Here is a 17,666-nt window from a genome sequence, read left to right on the forward strand (position 1 = left end):
TAGAAAAGAAAGGTAAAATATCACATGAACATCTGTCAGAGAACGTGCACAAAATCGGAGTATGGGCAAGAAATTGCTCTTAATTGTTGCTTTAGACTCGGAACGAAAATTTGGCCAATTACCCGATTATAGGATTTGCGGGTTGCACAGAAACTGGCATCCGATCAGCTGTCGTTATTTTTCAACATCTTAAAAAAAGAGGCTGAAATAGGAAATGTAACAGGTTTATAGATTTGGGGACTTCCTTAATTTACCCCCCACTACATTATAAATACTTTTCCTCCTCTTGATGAGGAGGCACGAAAATCCTCATCTATAAGGAGAAAAAGGTATGTCAATATGGAGACTTACGGAAGAGATTCAGGTAGATATATCTTTGTAAGATTACCGACGAATTCTATTTTAGCATGTAGGTGTGTATGCAAGCCCTTGTGCAGCCTACTTAGTAAACCTTACTTTATCAAAATTCACCTTGATCGTTCTATCCAAAGGAACAACCTTAGGTTCATGGTAGATCATATTCGACACCATACACCTCCTAAAAACCGAATGATCTACCCTATAGACTATGGATCATTGTCATTAACAGAAACACAACAGAATTATTATTGTCAAGGTGCAATTGCGATGGATTTCCCGTTCGAATATGAGGCAAGTCTTGCATGGATGAAAAAAAGGAGAAAAGTGGAAACCACCGTATTCGAAATTTTGGGTTCCTGTAATGGACTGATTTGTTTAGGCATTTCAACTGGTATGTATAAATTTGAGGAGGATGATAGTATATGTATATGGAACCCTGTAACTAGTGAATACAAAACAATATCACTAGCCTTATGTGATTTTTACAGTGTCAGGTATGAATTTGGTTATGATAGCAACATTGACGACTACAAGTTGGTGAGAGTCTCCGATGATGAAAATACTGATTCTTTTAAAATTGAAGTTTATACATTGGGTTCAGATTCATGGAGTACAATTCAGACCCCGGTCCCTTACTCGTTTCCTGCTGATGTTAGCAATAATACCACCAACCAAAAATCTTCATCTGAAGTTATAGTCTCTTTTCATGTTAGCAGTGAGAGACTTGTGGATTTGAGTCTTCCTGAGGAGGCTATGCCATTGAAACCTCCAAATCATAGTTATGGATCGATCAGTGCATAAAAGTGTGGGAGTGTTAGGAGACCGCCTCTGTTTAGCTTTTATTGACAGCAGATGTTCTCATATAGACTTATGGGGTATGCAGGATTATGGGGTGAGAGAATCTTGGACCAAACAATTCACCTTACCTCCAATGACCCGATATGTGTGTAAGCCGGTATGGTGTTTGGAAAGTGGCGATATTCTAATGGAAACGGACCAGGAGTTAATGTTATACAATCAAAGGAACCTAGTTGGAAATGTTCGCATATGTGGTGTTAATATGGGAAGGAATCGAGCGAGTTATGTGGAGAGCATAGTTTCTCTTAAATCGGGTACTTATGTGGAGAAAAGGAAAAGGTCTATAGATGGAGTCTGGAGGCATGTGAAGAAAAATCATGTGAAGTATAAAAAAGAAAGAAAAATCATGTCATTCTATGTGAAGATGAAACATAACCTGTAATTAGTAGCAAGTGTGGTGATTTTAATGGTGTTTTTCATGGTTTTGTTATTTAGATTACTCTTGTTATTCATCAAACCATATTCTTAGTGTGGACTAAGCTAGTTATAGAGGGGTAATTAATTTGACTTTATTTTTCCAGTACATGTAAGTTTTGTTTTTTAATTCGTTTATTTTTTCTTTCTGTGGTCAATCTTAAGATTGGAGAATGTTATTTGGACTTTCAATCTTTTCCCGATAGATTAATTAACTTATTTTTTAGTGGGAACGTTATTAATACCTTCTGTTTTTGTTAACCTCGCACAAATATTTTCGAGGGATAAAAAACAATGTTAGAAAGTTGCTTCCACTTTTCGGAAGCAACTTGCATAAAGTTGCGTACACTTATAGATGTAACTTGTGCTAGTTATGTCCAGTTCTAAAAACAATTTGTGCTAATTGCTTCCACTTTTCAGAAGACAGAGGTATTTTTAAAAATTGAATAAGGATATAATTTAAGGGGCAAATTTTAAGGGTTTTTATTTTTGGATCGATCAAGGAGAATATATTAAAAGATAATTTTTAAAGGTATTTAGATAATGTTCCCCATGAGGAACCATACTCAAGAAGTTTATTTGCTGAAACCCTATTAAGAACATTAAATCTTGGGACCTTTTTCTTTTTTGAACTTAGAGTACCATTAGGAAACATACACGTTACTTTCTATCACCATTTTTGCTAAGATCTCGTTCCTCATTAAACAATGAAATCAAGATATCGCGTGAACAACTGTTATCATGTAGGGCGCTAATAGTGGCTTCTCAATCGATATCTCGATCATATAGATTAAAATTCTTGAAAAGTTTTGCAGTAAATTTTTTTCATATCATAGTGATATCTAATTCTATCTTCAATTAATATTTTCTAATAACTTTTGTCTCATCCATAATATATCATAGATCCTTCCCCTGGGCCATTGTATATTGCAATGCAAATTTCAAGTGTTATTTGCATAAACAATGCTACGTTGACCGTGAGAGTCAGGGAATTATCCCGTTAGAGGATTTATGGTCCTCTTGCAACCTTTTATCATTGGTGTAATAAAGTGTTATAAAAGGGTATTATTGTTTGTCTCACACAAGAAAACTTCAGTAAAAACTCGCGATACACGTATCATTTTCGTTACATACACTTTTCCATCTCTTTCATTACATAGTCCCAAGTCATAACAACAATACAATCTCAATCTACACTGGGCCAAAATGACATGTTATAAAACAATTGCTCTTATTTGAATCCACCCCTAAATATTTATAACAAAATGCATCTCGAATCCATTTTTGTGCACACACTCTTTTAAATAGTTCTCCCCCCATTTTCTTTTCTTTTTTTTTTCCGACGGATGTCTTAATGGTTAGCGAAGGATGAGGTTCTGTAACAACGTATTCAAGTTCACTAACACTTACGTCCGCTTCTACATTATTAATTTGAGGATTATTATTGTTTTGAAAGACGAACAAAACTATCACCTAAGCAAAGAAAATACATTATCACTCCCAAAAAGTCATTCCATGATTAAAATTCATGGATCAAGAATTGAATTCAAACATTAAGTATAGTAAACGGGTTTCTTGCAATATTAATTCTACTTCAAACAGAAAGAGAAATATGTCCCCAACAAGGAAAGCCAAGCCAATCACTTTCCTACAATCAGTCCAAGTCACGCTCCAAGACTCTCCCTTCACGCGTTACTAGTTACTGATGACGCTCAAAGTTTCCCTTTCCTCTCAAGAGCTAGCTAGATCATTAGGGTTTTTGACGAAAATGTTTTCTGGAAAGAAAAGATTTCTACTAAATGAATGTGATCAAGTATCTCGATGCTCACAAGTACGGTCTCGCATACGCATCTCTCAACTATTCACTTTTTCATATGCGACGAAAACGAGATTATTAAGACTTTTAACAAAAATACCCTTAGTTCAAAATTTGAGGTAATTCTAAAAATGGGTATTTTGGTAGTATAAAGAGATGGATAGGTATTCATCTAATCCTGAATCAACCCCACTCATGGTTATCAAGTCTTCTTAATTTTCTAAACCATGGATTTATCAAATACTGAAGCTCAGAATTTTGGGAAACTTAACTTATCAATTCTCTAAAAAAGGCCAAGACACGACCAACTCTCCTCTCGAACATTGTGGCCAGCCCAGAGATACTCACGCCTCCTGAGACGAGTAAAATAAAATTAGACATAAGGATTTTTGACCAAAATACCCATAGTTAAGCGTTTGAGTAAATTTTTGAGTATTTTTCTTATAAATGAGGTGTTTAATTAGTATAAGGAATCGAACAAGCTCCAATCACACAAGGTACCAAACCCATGAGATAGAGACATGCCTACAGAGCCTCCCTGTCCTCTCAAGCACACCCGATGAAGTCTAGCACAAAAAGAAGAGAAATTAGAGCTCAAATGAAGAATTACAAGACAAAACCAAGGATTCTTGTGGAACAAGACTCTGTTACTCCGAGGAAGGGTCCAATCCTATCTTTATACACGCCCCACCAGCCTCACAACCGTCCAAGAGTAGTCATATCTCTTCCACTTCACGCACGTGCCTGTATAAGGGTCAAAAACTCAAAGTGCCAACAAAAAAGTGAAATTAGGGTTTTGCTTCAACAAACCTTAATTCGATATTTCTCACGCCAAAGAAGGCCCTACTCCTATTAGTTCTTGGTTATTTCTTGTACAAGAGATACAAGATTCACCTTCCAAGAAAGGTGTCGAGCACGTCTCCCCCTTTCCTTCAAATAGGAGGATACCAATTATTGTTTTGGTCTGACAGTATATGAAATGTGTGAGAAATACCCGACTTATTTCTAATCACGAAAGAGAGTAAAGTAGGTTAAAAAAATCAAAGGATAATTTCAGCCTACCTTATCCAAAAAGATGGGAAGAGTGCTCTGCGGGCCAAGAAATCCCTATTTTTACCGACTTGAGATTTGAGAGTTCTGCTATAAATAGGTCATTCTATCGAACAAGCAAAACACAAATCTCAATTTAATTCTTCTGCAAACCTAGAAATCTAGGATATCTCTCTCATTTGCTTCCTTTCCTAATACTAACCTTATCTTATCTTTAGTAACTGAAGCTACCCTTGTATGAAAATTCCTTTCGGTTTATGCGAGGACTGTTCGTGTTCAACCTTCCGAAATTGACTTTCAGAAACCTTAGCATTCCACTTCACCTTTTCGCTAATGTTAGTTAACTACAACATCAAGCTTCTGTAGGTCTATAAACTAAGAAGTATATACCATTTTCAAGATCATTTCAACATTATACCGCTTCTTATTCACCTTCAACTTCATTGACACCACTTACCAACTTTCCAAAACCATCTTTCTCTAACCCTAAACCTTTCATTACACACCTTATTACGCCAACTAGATCCGAGCCACCTACAACACCCATAAAAAGGATCACTCCTGCTCATATTAAGATTAAAAGAGACAAGGGTTTGTGTTATAATTGTGATGAACTTTACAATCCTGGGCATCTATATAAGTCCCAATGATTACTTCTGCTGGTTGCTTCTGAGAAAGATATCTCACCTTTATCTGTAGAGGAGACTGAAGAAAAATATGTCTTACAATTTCCTCCTGTGGAATATTCAGTGAAGGTTTCTCTCTATGCTTTGACCGGACTTGTGGCTCAAAACACTTTCAAGATCCCTTGTTTCCTCAATATGCAGAAAATATTGGTAACAATGGATACTAGTAATACTTATATCTTTGTGAATGTTAATATTATTGAGCAATTGTAACTTCACGTTGAACCCACTGGGCATATGCTGGTGGCAGTGGATAATGGTGATGCCACCATCAATAATGATGTTGTTCTAATCTCTTATGGACTATGCAAGGGTATCAAGTCTATGGTGATTGAAAAGTTCTGCCACTTGGTGGTTGTGACATGGTTCTACGGGTGGACTATCTAAAATAACTTGGGAATGTGCTGTTTGTTGAGGGGTGAATTTTATCTTGGTTCTACAAGTCCCAGCCACAACACACCCAATTCCCAAGAGGAGAGAGAGAGAGGGATCCCCTCCATTGTATTACATGCCACTTTATATAGACTTTTCAAAAGCCCCCTTTTTTATGATATCATGCCACATGTCCTAAAACTCCTTAATTACTACTAATGACATTCCTTCTCTAATACAACCCACTTCTTTCCTATTAATTCCTCCCTTGTCCTTTCCATCTTATGGATACTTTTTAAGTGGACTTGGGCTTTAGTCCCCAAGTCCCCATGTTTCATGTGGGGTTTGCTTCCTTTTTGGGGGCGCACTAGGCCGGCTAAGGGAAAATATTTTTCATGTATCAACATTAGTCCCCTGACTACTGGGTCAATTGTCAAATGACCCGGTAGTCACATCATGCCTTATCTTAAGTTCTACTTGTCAACAGTAGTCATTGTCCTCTGATGAGGTCATCCTAAAGTCCCCACTATAGGCTGCCCCATATCTTGTTGTCATCTTTGTATATCTGATCGAGCGACTCCACAGCTTCTTAGATATACCTTGACCCTGGCAATCTTATTTGCGCTCATATCTCCATCCTACATTCGGGGCGAACTAGTACGCTTATTAGTGTTGAAGGAGGAGGTGGTCATGTTGGGGACCCTTAGGGTGATTCATTAAAGGCGTGTAAAGCTTATGAAGAACATGAAGAGATTGTCTCACTTGTGCGGGGGTCACAGTCGTCTGATAAGATTATGGACAACATCCGCAAGTTGGTAGACGAAGCTGATCGGGATTTGGCTTTGGCGAGTGTTTTGTGAGTAGGCGCGTTTAAAGGTGGACTCTGGATGTAGATACTGCCCGTTGTCGTGCATTGATAGCCGGCTAACTTGTGCGGGTAGTCCCAGTGTTGTTCCTCTCTTTTGAGATAATGGATAGGCGAAGCGTGTCGTTTGGCAATGTTGGAGTGCGCCTACTCCCTTTTTTTATTTTCAATGGAACGCGGCGTTTGGTGCTTCGCCTTGGTGGGGATGGGTGGGGCATGTATAGAACGCAACCATTTCCCTTCTTCTTTTGGTATTAGCAGTCTTTGTAAGTTTATTAGTTGGTTGAGCAACTAATAAATTGTCCCCCCCCCCCCTTGGTGTAAATCCGGGCTCGATCGGATGCACGAGTAACCCATCGTCTTTTTAATATATGTGGCCAATCGGATGAGCATATCAACCCATCGCCTCTTTTATATATCTGTGGCCGATGGATTAGCATATCAACCCGTCGCGTTTTTTGTATATCTGTGGCCGATCGGATGAGCATATCAACCCGTCACCTTTTTGTAAATCTGTGTCCGATCGGATGCGCGGGGCAACCTGTCACCCTTTTTTCTTTTGTAAATCTGTGGCCGATCGGATGCGCGGAACGCCCCGTCGCCTTTTTGTATATATGTGGCCGATCGGATGAGCACATCAACCAGTCGCCTTTTTTGTATATCTGTGGCCGATTGGATGAGCATATCAACCCGTCGCCTTTTTTGTATATCTGTGGCCATCTTGGGGCCTTTTGTAAACTCGTCAGCCGACCGGGTATCTATGCATCCCGTAGCCTTTTATATAATCGTCAGTCAACCGAGTGTCTATGCATCTCAGGGCCTTTTGTAAACTCGTTGGCCGACCAGGTGTCTATGCATCCCGTAGCCTTTTGTAGATTTGTCAGTCAATCAGGCGCCTTTGGCTTTCCTGAGACCTTTTGTAGATTTGTCAGTCAATCAGGCGCCTTTGACTTTCTTGAGACCTTTCGTAGATTTGTCAGCCCAGACGCCTTTGGCACTCCCGTAGCCTTTTCTAAATTTTTGTTCAAGCGGCCTCTATGGACCCTTGCTGGCATGGTGCCCCGAGCACGTTACCAAAATTCTTTTTGTGCAACCATCATGAGATTCAAGACAATATCATATTGATGCTTAGTAAAATTAATAAAGTGATAAAACCTACACATGCGACTAGATGACATGCATGTTTCATGAAGTGCAAATATTCATGCGCGCGAAACAAAACATTTGTGAGGACATCATGAAAGCAAATCTCGTAAGGCGCCTGGTATCGTATTTAAATATTGTATCATGCTTGTCAAATAAACCATCAAATAAAACATGGTAATCCCATAGAATGGACAGGCGGCTGAAAGATGTGCGAGCAAGTACATGCTTTTCATACATATAGGTCGGCAAGTACATGCTTTATACTGGAAGTAAAACAGAAAGCTCAAACATTTTAATATGCATATGAGGTTTCAGCATGCTTTCAAGTATGCATATAATATACGACATTGTGGAGCATGCGATAGGATTATTCAAGTGGTGTTGCATAGAACTTTAGGCATGTGAAATGAGGCTTAAAAGGACAAATCCGGATTACGTGCTGCCTGGACAAAGAGAACTTCTAGTGTTAATACTGAAAACGGGATGATATTGATGCAAATGAAGTTTTAGGCGCATACTTAGTTAATTTGGTCAGATTGCAAACCTATATGAAAGATGTTCATAGTGCAGTAGCAGAGCAGGGGGCTATTTCATGTTAAAATGGCGACACACATTTCGTGTTAAAAGTACAGCGTCATACATTATTCTGATACGAGAAATTTTCATGCCACATAGTTTTTAAGCAACGGAGGTGGTGTTAATCTATGCAGAAAGTACCAATATAATCGAGACAACATAACACGATTACTCAACAGACAAGGTAAGATTCAGGGCATATGAAAACGAAGCAAAAAGGAAAATAATGATGTTGTTCCATGTTGTTAGGTGGATGAGAGCTTATGGTGTATATACAGTGTCCATACATACAATAGTTTCATACAGAAATCATATAGTCAGCTACTAATGCAAGCTTGGGGGTCTATTAACATGATTCTAACGATGCTGCTTTTAAAAAGGTAGAATATGTAGGAGCTCCCGATTGTATAAGTGTAAGATAGATGCAGAGCGAGATTGAGCAAAGGCAGTGGGAATACTCATCTTATCAGAATAGGTGGGAGCGCCTTCTTCTTCTCGGGGAAATGGTACTTTATACTTTGGTTTTGACCTGATTTTCTCAGAGTCGAGCTGGTGGCGTTATTATAAGTTGAGCTAGTAGAGGATGTTCAGCAAGCAATAGCACGAGCGGGGGATCGAATCAGTAGCGCCTCTCAACTGCCGCGTGATTTCATATAGTCTGATAAATGAGGATCGGGAGTGGCCTAGAGCAGCATGCGCTTGATAGGCTTGTTAATGTTGAAAATTTGGCTCGTAAACTCCGCGTGATAGCTTTGTGTTTCTCCTGTAATTCCCTGTACTCTGCAACAACTCACTCTTGAGCAAGACAGGCGTCACCACCATTTTCAGTTCTAGTCCATTACAGTTTACAGTATTCAACATGATTCTGCCATTCTCATCCTGCAGCTTGAGTTACATCTTCCCTATATTTACCGGCCACAACTCCATTTGTACAACTGCGACCAGCTGACTCTATAATAACAGTATTAACTGCATAACTCAACTATTCTTTTAATAGTTGCAAACTTGAGTCACTTCTGTCTGAATCAACACCCATAACATCGTCCCATTATCTGAAGCCAACACCAGCAGTGACACCGCCATCTTTTTTTCAGATTGCAGTTCCAGCATCTTCTCTTTGTCTTGCATTATCCATACACACTTCAACTGCTAGACTGGATTCAAAGCACCACAACCATGTACCACAGCTCACAATCAAATTTACAAAATCACTTCTATTAGCTGCAACCTTGATTGGGTTTAGATTCGATTCAGTGTACCTTCGAAATGATTCTAAAAACAGGGAACAACACTTGGTTATTCAAATTCTAGCATTTGGACGCCTTATTACTTTATTGAGATTAAGCACTTGGGAAATTTTCAACTATATCTATTTTAATCATTAAAACACAAACATGGGTGCAAACTGGATAGAAAAATTAAAAGTGAGTTAAACCCAGGACTAATTTGGTGGGTATTAGGGTTCAAAATATGTTGTTTTTGAAACTGATGCCTAGATTTCAATGAATAAATGCGAGCCTTGACGAAGAGCAGACACGAAGATTTCAGTGAGGTACGACGAAGATTCTACCCAAGATGGTTAAGATAATTACAAATCAGACACTAGGTTTTCAAACCCATCGATTTTTTTTTTTTTAATTTGATAATTGTAATCAAAATTAAAATAACAAAGAGAGTAGAGACTTATCTTTTCAATCGCATTTGTTGATTATATTGTCAGATTTGCCAAGGACCGAAGATAAGAATCAGGGCCATGGTTCTTGGTACTAATTCCTTGGGCTCGATTAAAGCTGCTTGAATCGTGTGAAGGGATGGACTTCCTGTGTTGTTGATTTCTCCTGGGACTTTAGATGGAATGGGGATTAGTGAGTTTACGCTGGTTAAGTGGTAGGGTTGGTGGAATTTGAGCAGTGAAGAGAAGGGGAACTGGTATGGGGAGCGGCTTAGGAGAAGGTGGGTAGCGCTGTCGTCGTGTTTGGGGAGATGGCGTGTTGGCGTAGCCAGATCGCCCGAAGAGAGATAAGGGCGTGTTAAAGGGACGGGTGGTTTCATTGGAGGGGCGGCAAACCTAATAAGACAAAAAGGATCATTAGGTGGTAATTCAAGTACCCCTTATCACAAAAATATGGAAATGACCAATTAACCCTTATTATTAATAAATCTCGATGATAATCAAGATTAGTGTTGATAATCAAGATTAGTGTTGATAATTAATTTTCACTTATAATAACTCTAAAATCATATTTTTAGAGTTATAGAAAAAAAGTTTAGAGGAGAAGAAAAATAAAATTTATGTGATATTTGTGAAACCCTAGATTTTGATTCACTCAACCAAAATGAGTGATTCCAGTGGAAAATTTGAGATGGGTGAATCTCTATACGATAAAGAAAACAAATACTACATACCTCTTGATGGAGATCCTGATATGGAGTATTTGTTAGATGGTAGAGATGTTTTAACCCATAGTGAAGGTCAATCTCAACCAATTGAAGAAATTACCCAACAAAGTGAAGAACCCAGCACTGAAAATCACAAGGTATACTTCTAAACTAGTTCCCAATAGCTTTTTGTTGCTTAAAATTCTCTAAAGAACGTAAAAAAAAAATCAAATTTCTAAAAATTTCAGAAGAACTTACGGTTGGTAATTAGCTAGTCACCAACCGTAACTGCATGTTACGTTTCTTAAAGTATCCAATACCAACCGTAACTGGTTCAATTTGGGGAAAAACCCAATCGTATTACCAGTTACGGTTGGTAGAAAATTTTCGAGACGAACCGTAAGTCCAGTACGGTTGGATATGTCCTTCAATGGTTACCAACCGTAACTCATCATGTGCATGGCAGTATTTACAGCACTCTTTACGGTTGGTAATGTGTAAATCGAGACCAACCGTAACTTGGTTACGGTTTGTTATCTATGTTTTTACGAACCGTATATTTCTCTGTCTGTTTTCATTTTCATTTCACCCTATTTACGATTTGTTACTGGAGGACCATTATCAACCGGAGTTAAGTTACGGTTTCTAAATGATTGTAGTTACCAACCGTATCTCTGTTACAGTTGGTGTTTCCTGTGTCGTGTCCAACTGTATCTTTATATATGTTTTCGTTTTGTTGCCTTGTTTAAACTAATGTGGGTATATTGTTGTCCAGATCGTGGATGTACCTCCCCTAATGGATGAACAACCTTTAGCAAATCAATTTCTCACCGAAGATTCTAGCTCTCACTATTTAACCGAGGAGACATGGGAGGAAAAAGATGATGCAAAGCATTGGGCTAGAGAACGAGGCAAGTTGATTATGTGTATCATAGTTTGTAATGGTACCACTAGTGAAAGTGCCTTTCAAATGGTTTGCGAGTGTAGTGGACAACATAGAAGTCATGCAAAAAAGGGTACCGTGCAAGTATCAAAGGCAAAGAGGAAGCAAACTACGTTCACTAAGAAGAACCGATGCCCCTTCAAGCTTCAATTTAAAAGGAACGCGGGAAAAAGGTGGTTTTTGGAGAAAGTTGTATGCGGTAGTCATAACCACCCTATACCGGAGAGTTTGCTATCACATTCGTATGCTGGACGCCTTACCGAAGAAGAAGAGAAGATCGTAGAGTCACTGACACAAATTCGTATGAAGCCCGTTGATATCCTCGCTCACTTAAAGGAAAGAAACCCACAAAATGCTTCTACTTTGACTAACATCTACAATGAAAGAACAAAATCGAAGGCTAAGAAATAGGAATAAATGAAACGAAATGCAACAATTAAGGCATTTGGGGGAGGTGAATAATTACTCGGTTTTCCACGTTGATGATGAGAAAAGACGAATAAGACATCTTTTGTTGGCTAATCCTGAGTTTGTGAAGTTGGCATGGTGCTCTCATCAAATCCTTCTAATGGATTGCACATACAAAACTAACAAGTTTGAGATGCCGTTGTTGAACTTTGTCGGGCAAACTTCTACCAATGCTCTTTGTTTCTTGAAAGATGAGCTCGAAGAGAGCTATGTGTGGGCATTAAACCAAGTGAAGCTATTCTACGTAGAGGGATATACTCCAAAGGTGATTATTACCGACAAGGAACAGATTTGTTGAATGCAATAAGGAGGGTTTTCCCGGAAGCTCATAACCTTCTTTGCACGTTCCACTTGCGGAAAAGTATTGAGCCATAGCCTCTTGAATATATGGTTGGGCCTCCGAATCATTGTTGAACACATATGGATGGCCAAAATGAGAATACCAACCCATGTAATCAGCAGTGGCTTCTTTCTTGTTGTTACAAGGAATTGCCTCTCCCGCTGCGAGTTGGTATCTTTCTTCATGGCGGTTGTTCCAAGCATCAACCGTTGGAGTTGGCCTGTAGTTGAGCACAATGGTGGGGCCTTTTCTCTCGGATCCTTCCTTGGATAATTTGAAGTTTTCCTTTACAACCCTTTGTTGAATATGAGCAATTTGGCGTAGAGTTCGACGAGGATTCGTCATAACGTAACCTGTGGGATGATGCAATGGTACATTGTAACATGGGTCGCTGTGAACCTACGAACATCAACTCCATTTTCAATCCTCAAATAAGGGTCAAAGATAACATCTTCAACAGTGAAAGCATCTATTTTCTCCCTCATTTGAATGAGCTTCTCCTCTTTGTTCCTTAGTTGTCTGCCAGTGAACTTGAACTTCTTTCCCGTAGGGCCATAATCATGTTCTTCCCACTCAGTAGGAGGTCTCAGGCTCGGAAAGTGGTCATAAACCCATGCCTAAAAAATAAATTAAGTATAAACAATTGACACATGACTAAAAATATAACAAACAAAGAAAAATGTAACCAATCTTATCATTAGAAGCGCAACATTCCCGACAATTTCAGTAGCTCCAACCCTAGAGGCCTTTCTTAGGCTGTCAAGTAAATATGCAAGGGTTGCAGTGGCCCACGAACAGTTTTTGATGTTGTCCAAATTCTTCAACAGTTGTAGGTAATGAATATTGACCCTATTTCCCGAGTTATCGGGAAAGAATACGGTCCCAAGAGAATACAACAAATACGCTGTGGCTGTACGCCTAACTGTTGTTTCATCCATCACCTGACCTTCCCTTTCCTTTGCTACTGTTCCTTCAAACTTGGTCCTCAGATTCTTCAACAATAGCTTTTTGATGATTTTTGGTTTATGTGGTTCAGCAAGGTCATAACCACCAGCCAACTGAAACTCCATCTCAGTTTCATCTTTCTCCCACCCAAGTATTTCTTGAACAAGGATATAAAGGTCAGTCCAAGACATGTTGTTTTCGAAACCTTCAAACACAGATTGTCCTTCAACTTCAAGGTCAGTAATTTGCTTCACATCGTCCGGTGTTATTGCTATCTCTCCAAATGGAAGATGAAACGTATTGGTTTCAAGCCAATATCGTTCCCTGAAGGCAGAGACCACAACACTATCATACTCCGATTGAAGGTCAAGAATTCCAGGCCCTAGTCCTGTACTAGTCATTAGATTGCGAACCGAAGCACATTCTTGACTTAATGGCCAATGTTTACCCCTTTGATGCTTGATGAATTTAATGCATCTTGCGTGGTCCTAAGAAAACAAATATACAAAAATCTAAGCATATCATGGTGAACTGAAATAAACAAACAAAATGTATCAAAATAATGAATGTTTTAAGAAAAGTAACAAAATACATACCCTTGTCTGACAGACTTTTTCAGACCAGGAACCGGTATAACCAAATAAGATTGAAGACTTATATGGGGCCTCTCCCCAAGGTCTTTTATTCTTCTTCGGTGGCAACAACAAATCTTTGCCTTTAGGAATATGCATCCCTTTCGGTGCGGGCTCCTTTCTCGGCTTCTTTTCTTTCTTTTGCCTTGGAGGTGCAGCTACAACTACCTCTTTTCCCTTGGTATTTTCTACCTCTTCATCATTTTCTACCTCTTCATCATTTTCTTCCTCTTCCTTTTCTTCATCATTTTCTTCATCTTCCTTTTCTTCATCATTTTCTTCACCGGCCTCCTCTTCATCATTTTCTTCATCTTCCTCCTCTTCATCATTTGCTTCCTCTTCCTCCCCTCCATCATCATCGGTTCCTTTAAATTCTTCTTCTTCTTCATCTTCATCATTATTAGTTTCTTCCTCCACAATTTCATTTTCGTTGCCTTCACGGTTAGTGTCGACTCCGACCTCTTCTTGATCATTATGTTCCACTCCTTCTAGCTCAACTCCAGATTCAGCCACAGGTTGTTCCCTCAACTTAATTTCAAACTTATTCTTCATCTTCTTCTCATTCTTGTGGATACCTCTATTATTAACCCCTAAACGCTTGTCACCGCGAGGGGTGGGCGTATGATCAATCAGGGTTAAGTCATTTCCTTTATTTTTCTTCCTACACAAGCATTACAATTGATTGATTTACTCAGGGTAAAACAAATAATATAGACAACAAAAAACAAAACAAAATGGTGAGCCTGCATAGTTAAGGTTTGTAACCAATGAACAGAGACCAACCGTACCACTCACACGGTTGGTAAATAGTGAATCGAGACCAACTGTATCAACGATACAGTTGGTAACTGATGTATCGAGATCAACCGTAACTAAACTACGGTTGGTATTTTATATTAATTTTCAACCGTAAGTTTTATTTGGCCAAATACTAACATACATGATGTTCTAAGGTTGGTAATGGATGTTGAGTTACAAGTCGTAACTCAAATACGGTTGATAACATTGATGGAATTACAAACCATAGAAACCAAATGAAAGTTACAGAACAATGTACGGTTCGTAACTCAACACACGAGACCAACCGTAAGCTACTTACGGTTGCAAAAAAAAAAAACACGTAACTGAACAGTTTCTCATAAATTCAAGAACTTACGGTTGGTATTTCAGTTATTACGAACTGTATCATCAACAAAAACCATAGTTACGGTTGAAATTAGAGTAATTATCAACCGTAACTCACATGCAACACACAAATTTCAGTTTCAATTTCGATCCAAAACCCTAATTTTTTATACAAAACTAACTAAATCAACATAATAAACTAAACCCTAACTGGGTTTTTCGAAACATACCTCATAAAGGTCATTGTGCTTGATTTTGACGGTTGAGGAGTTTCAAATTGATGTTCTTGACCTAATGGAGGATTTGGTTCATTAGAATGGCTACAATCTTCGTCAACCTTCTTCTTCGGCATATCTTATATAGTTTCTAATCAACGATCATCAATTTTTCAAATCGCCGATTAATCGAAGAGGACGATGAAAAATCAGTTTTAATGGTGGAGAGGAGGAGAAGAGAAGATGAAGTAAAGTTGAAAAAAAATTGTTTTGATTTTCAGATTCAATTGGGTTAATAATGAGGAAGGATAATTCAGTCTTTTCAACCAAAAAAGCAAGGGTAAATTAGTCCATTTGAGGTGAAAAGGGTAATCTAGTCAATTAACAACCCCTATAGGACACCCCCTAACCAATAATAGGGATATTGCTATCACCCTTGCCTCCCCTCCAATGAAACCACCCGCCCCTTTAACGGGATTGTTTAAAAGTGTTGATGGGGTGAAGTGGTGGTGGTGGACGCGGAGATGAGAAGAGGGTAAAGGCGCTTGTGTTTGTAGGGTGCGGATGAGAAGAATGAGAAGATGCGGGAGAGAAGAGTGGTCAGTAAAAACATGGGCGGCTGCATTAAGTGGGGAAATGAAAAGGGAGCGGGTAGAAAAGAAGTAGCATGGGAATTGGATGGCTGGGCTAGGCACGAGCCTCCGGGAATGGTCGCCAAATGTTGAGGGGTGAATTTTATCTTGGTTCTACAAGTACTACCCACAACACATCTAATTCCCAAGAGAGAGAGAGAGAGAGAGAGAGAAAGAGAGGGATCCCCTCCATTGTATTACATGCCTCTTTATATAGACTTTTCAAAAGCTCCTCTTTTTATGATATCATGCCACATGTCCTAAACCTCCTTAGTTACTACTAATGATATTCATTCTCTAATAAAACTGTTAGAGCATAGCTCGGTCAACCTCGCATGCGTTGCTATCTCAAGCATGTTTGTCAATGTTAGTGATCAAAACTATAAGTCTTGATTTCTAGCCTACATAGCTAAGTCTCGGTCTGGGATAGAAAAGTGTAGTTGATCTTAAGGACTTCATGGCGATTCATCATACAACGACGAAGATCTATACAAGGAACCGTGGAACTTCATCAACAAAAAGGTATGTGGAGACTTGAACTTATCTATCACTCAAAAGTCTATCTCTTCTATCTCCTACTTCTTATGAGAAAAAAGTCGTATGCTATATAGACTAGATCATACACATTTGACATTTCGAGCTGAACATTCATTACTTATCTTTTATCTCGAAATCGTGTGTTGGTAAAGCGTTTCGCTTTGATCAAGTTTATCTTCACCTAGTGACGAAAGTCATAAAAAGTTTCAATCACTTTGAGAATTGCTCTGGCGTGAATCGGTCTGTGAAAAACGGCTACATAGCGTCCTCTGAGAATGTCTCAATGATTGAAATGAAAGTTTAGATTACATAACCATGTATTCCTTGAGCCTAAGTTTTCGAACTTTGTTGATCAAGAGAAATCGGGAGGATTGTGGAATTGGCTTGCGAAGTCCGCGAACCTAGTCCGCAGACTCAGCCCGCGAACTGTCGGAAGTTCTCGACCGAGAATTTCTGCTGGATTTTCCAAAAATCGTTTGTGTGCTAAGTCCGCGAACCCAGTCCGCGAACTGGCGGAAGTTCTCTTTCCGAGAATTTCTGCTGAGTTTGGAAAACTCAACCGATTAACTTAAGTCCGCGAACTTGTTTGTAAAATTAAGAGGTTATGATCTAAAGATGTGCTCTGAACATGAAACATTAAATTACTAAGGAATGCTTTATGCAAACCGTGGCTATAATGTTCATGAGCCGATTCAATCGAATCGAATCATATTTGTTTCAATTGTGTCTTGTGTAGTTACATAAGATCTCATAGCAATTGAACAACTCTTTAACTAGTTCATTTGAGTCAATTGAACTAGTTATGGTGAAGAAGAACAAGGTTAATATGAAATGCTCATATGGTTAACCTTTTGGGTTACTATGTTGAACCAACATACACGTACACGTTTGGGCATGGTTTTCACGAACCCAGTAAACGTCTACCCAAGTGTGTGTGGCAAGCTAAGTTTTCGATCTAACGGTTGGGAAATATTAGCTTGAATCTAAATCATGTTTTCATCTAACGGTAAATAAGGATTGCCTTGTACCTAAGGAAAAACCCTGATTAGAAGGCTATATAAAGGAGACATCTAGCATTGTGAAAAACTAATCCCCACACGCCTGTGTGCTACTAGTGCGCCCGCTACAGTCGATCTCCATTAATCTTTGATTTTCTTCTCTAAAATCAGGTTAAAGACTTAAAGACTTCATTGGGATTGTGAAGCCAGATCGATACTACTTTATCGTAGTTGTGTGATCTGATCTTGCATCTTCTATCGTACGAGTACAATCGATTGATTGGCTTGAGATCGTGAGAGTTCTCCGAT

The 17,666-nt window shown here is 38.9% G+C and overlaps 1 protein-coding gene across 1 annotated transcript; it reads left to right on the plus strand.

Annotated features, from left to right (window-relative positions):
* The first annotated feature begins 507 nt into the window (after positions 1-507).
* Positions 508-1,161, plus strand: LOC113272919 (F-box/kelch-repeat protein At3g06240-like). The gene has a single exon (XM_026522705.1). It carries the CDS (start codon positions 508-510, stop codon positions 1,159-1,161), a length of 654 nt encoding a protein of 217 aa, XP_026378490.1.
* The last annotated feature ends 16,505 nt before the right edge of the window (positions 1,162-17,666 follow it).

Source organism: Papaver somniferum, chromosome 4 (genome assembly GCF_003573695.1).
Source record: "Papaver somniferum cultivar HN1 chromosome 4, ASM357369v1, whole genome shotgun sequence".
NCBI lineage: Eukaryota > Viridiplantae > Streptophyta > Magnoliopsida > Ranunculales > Papaveraceae > Papaver > Papaver somniferum.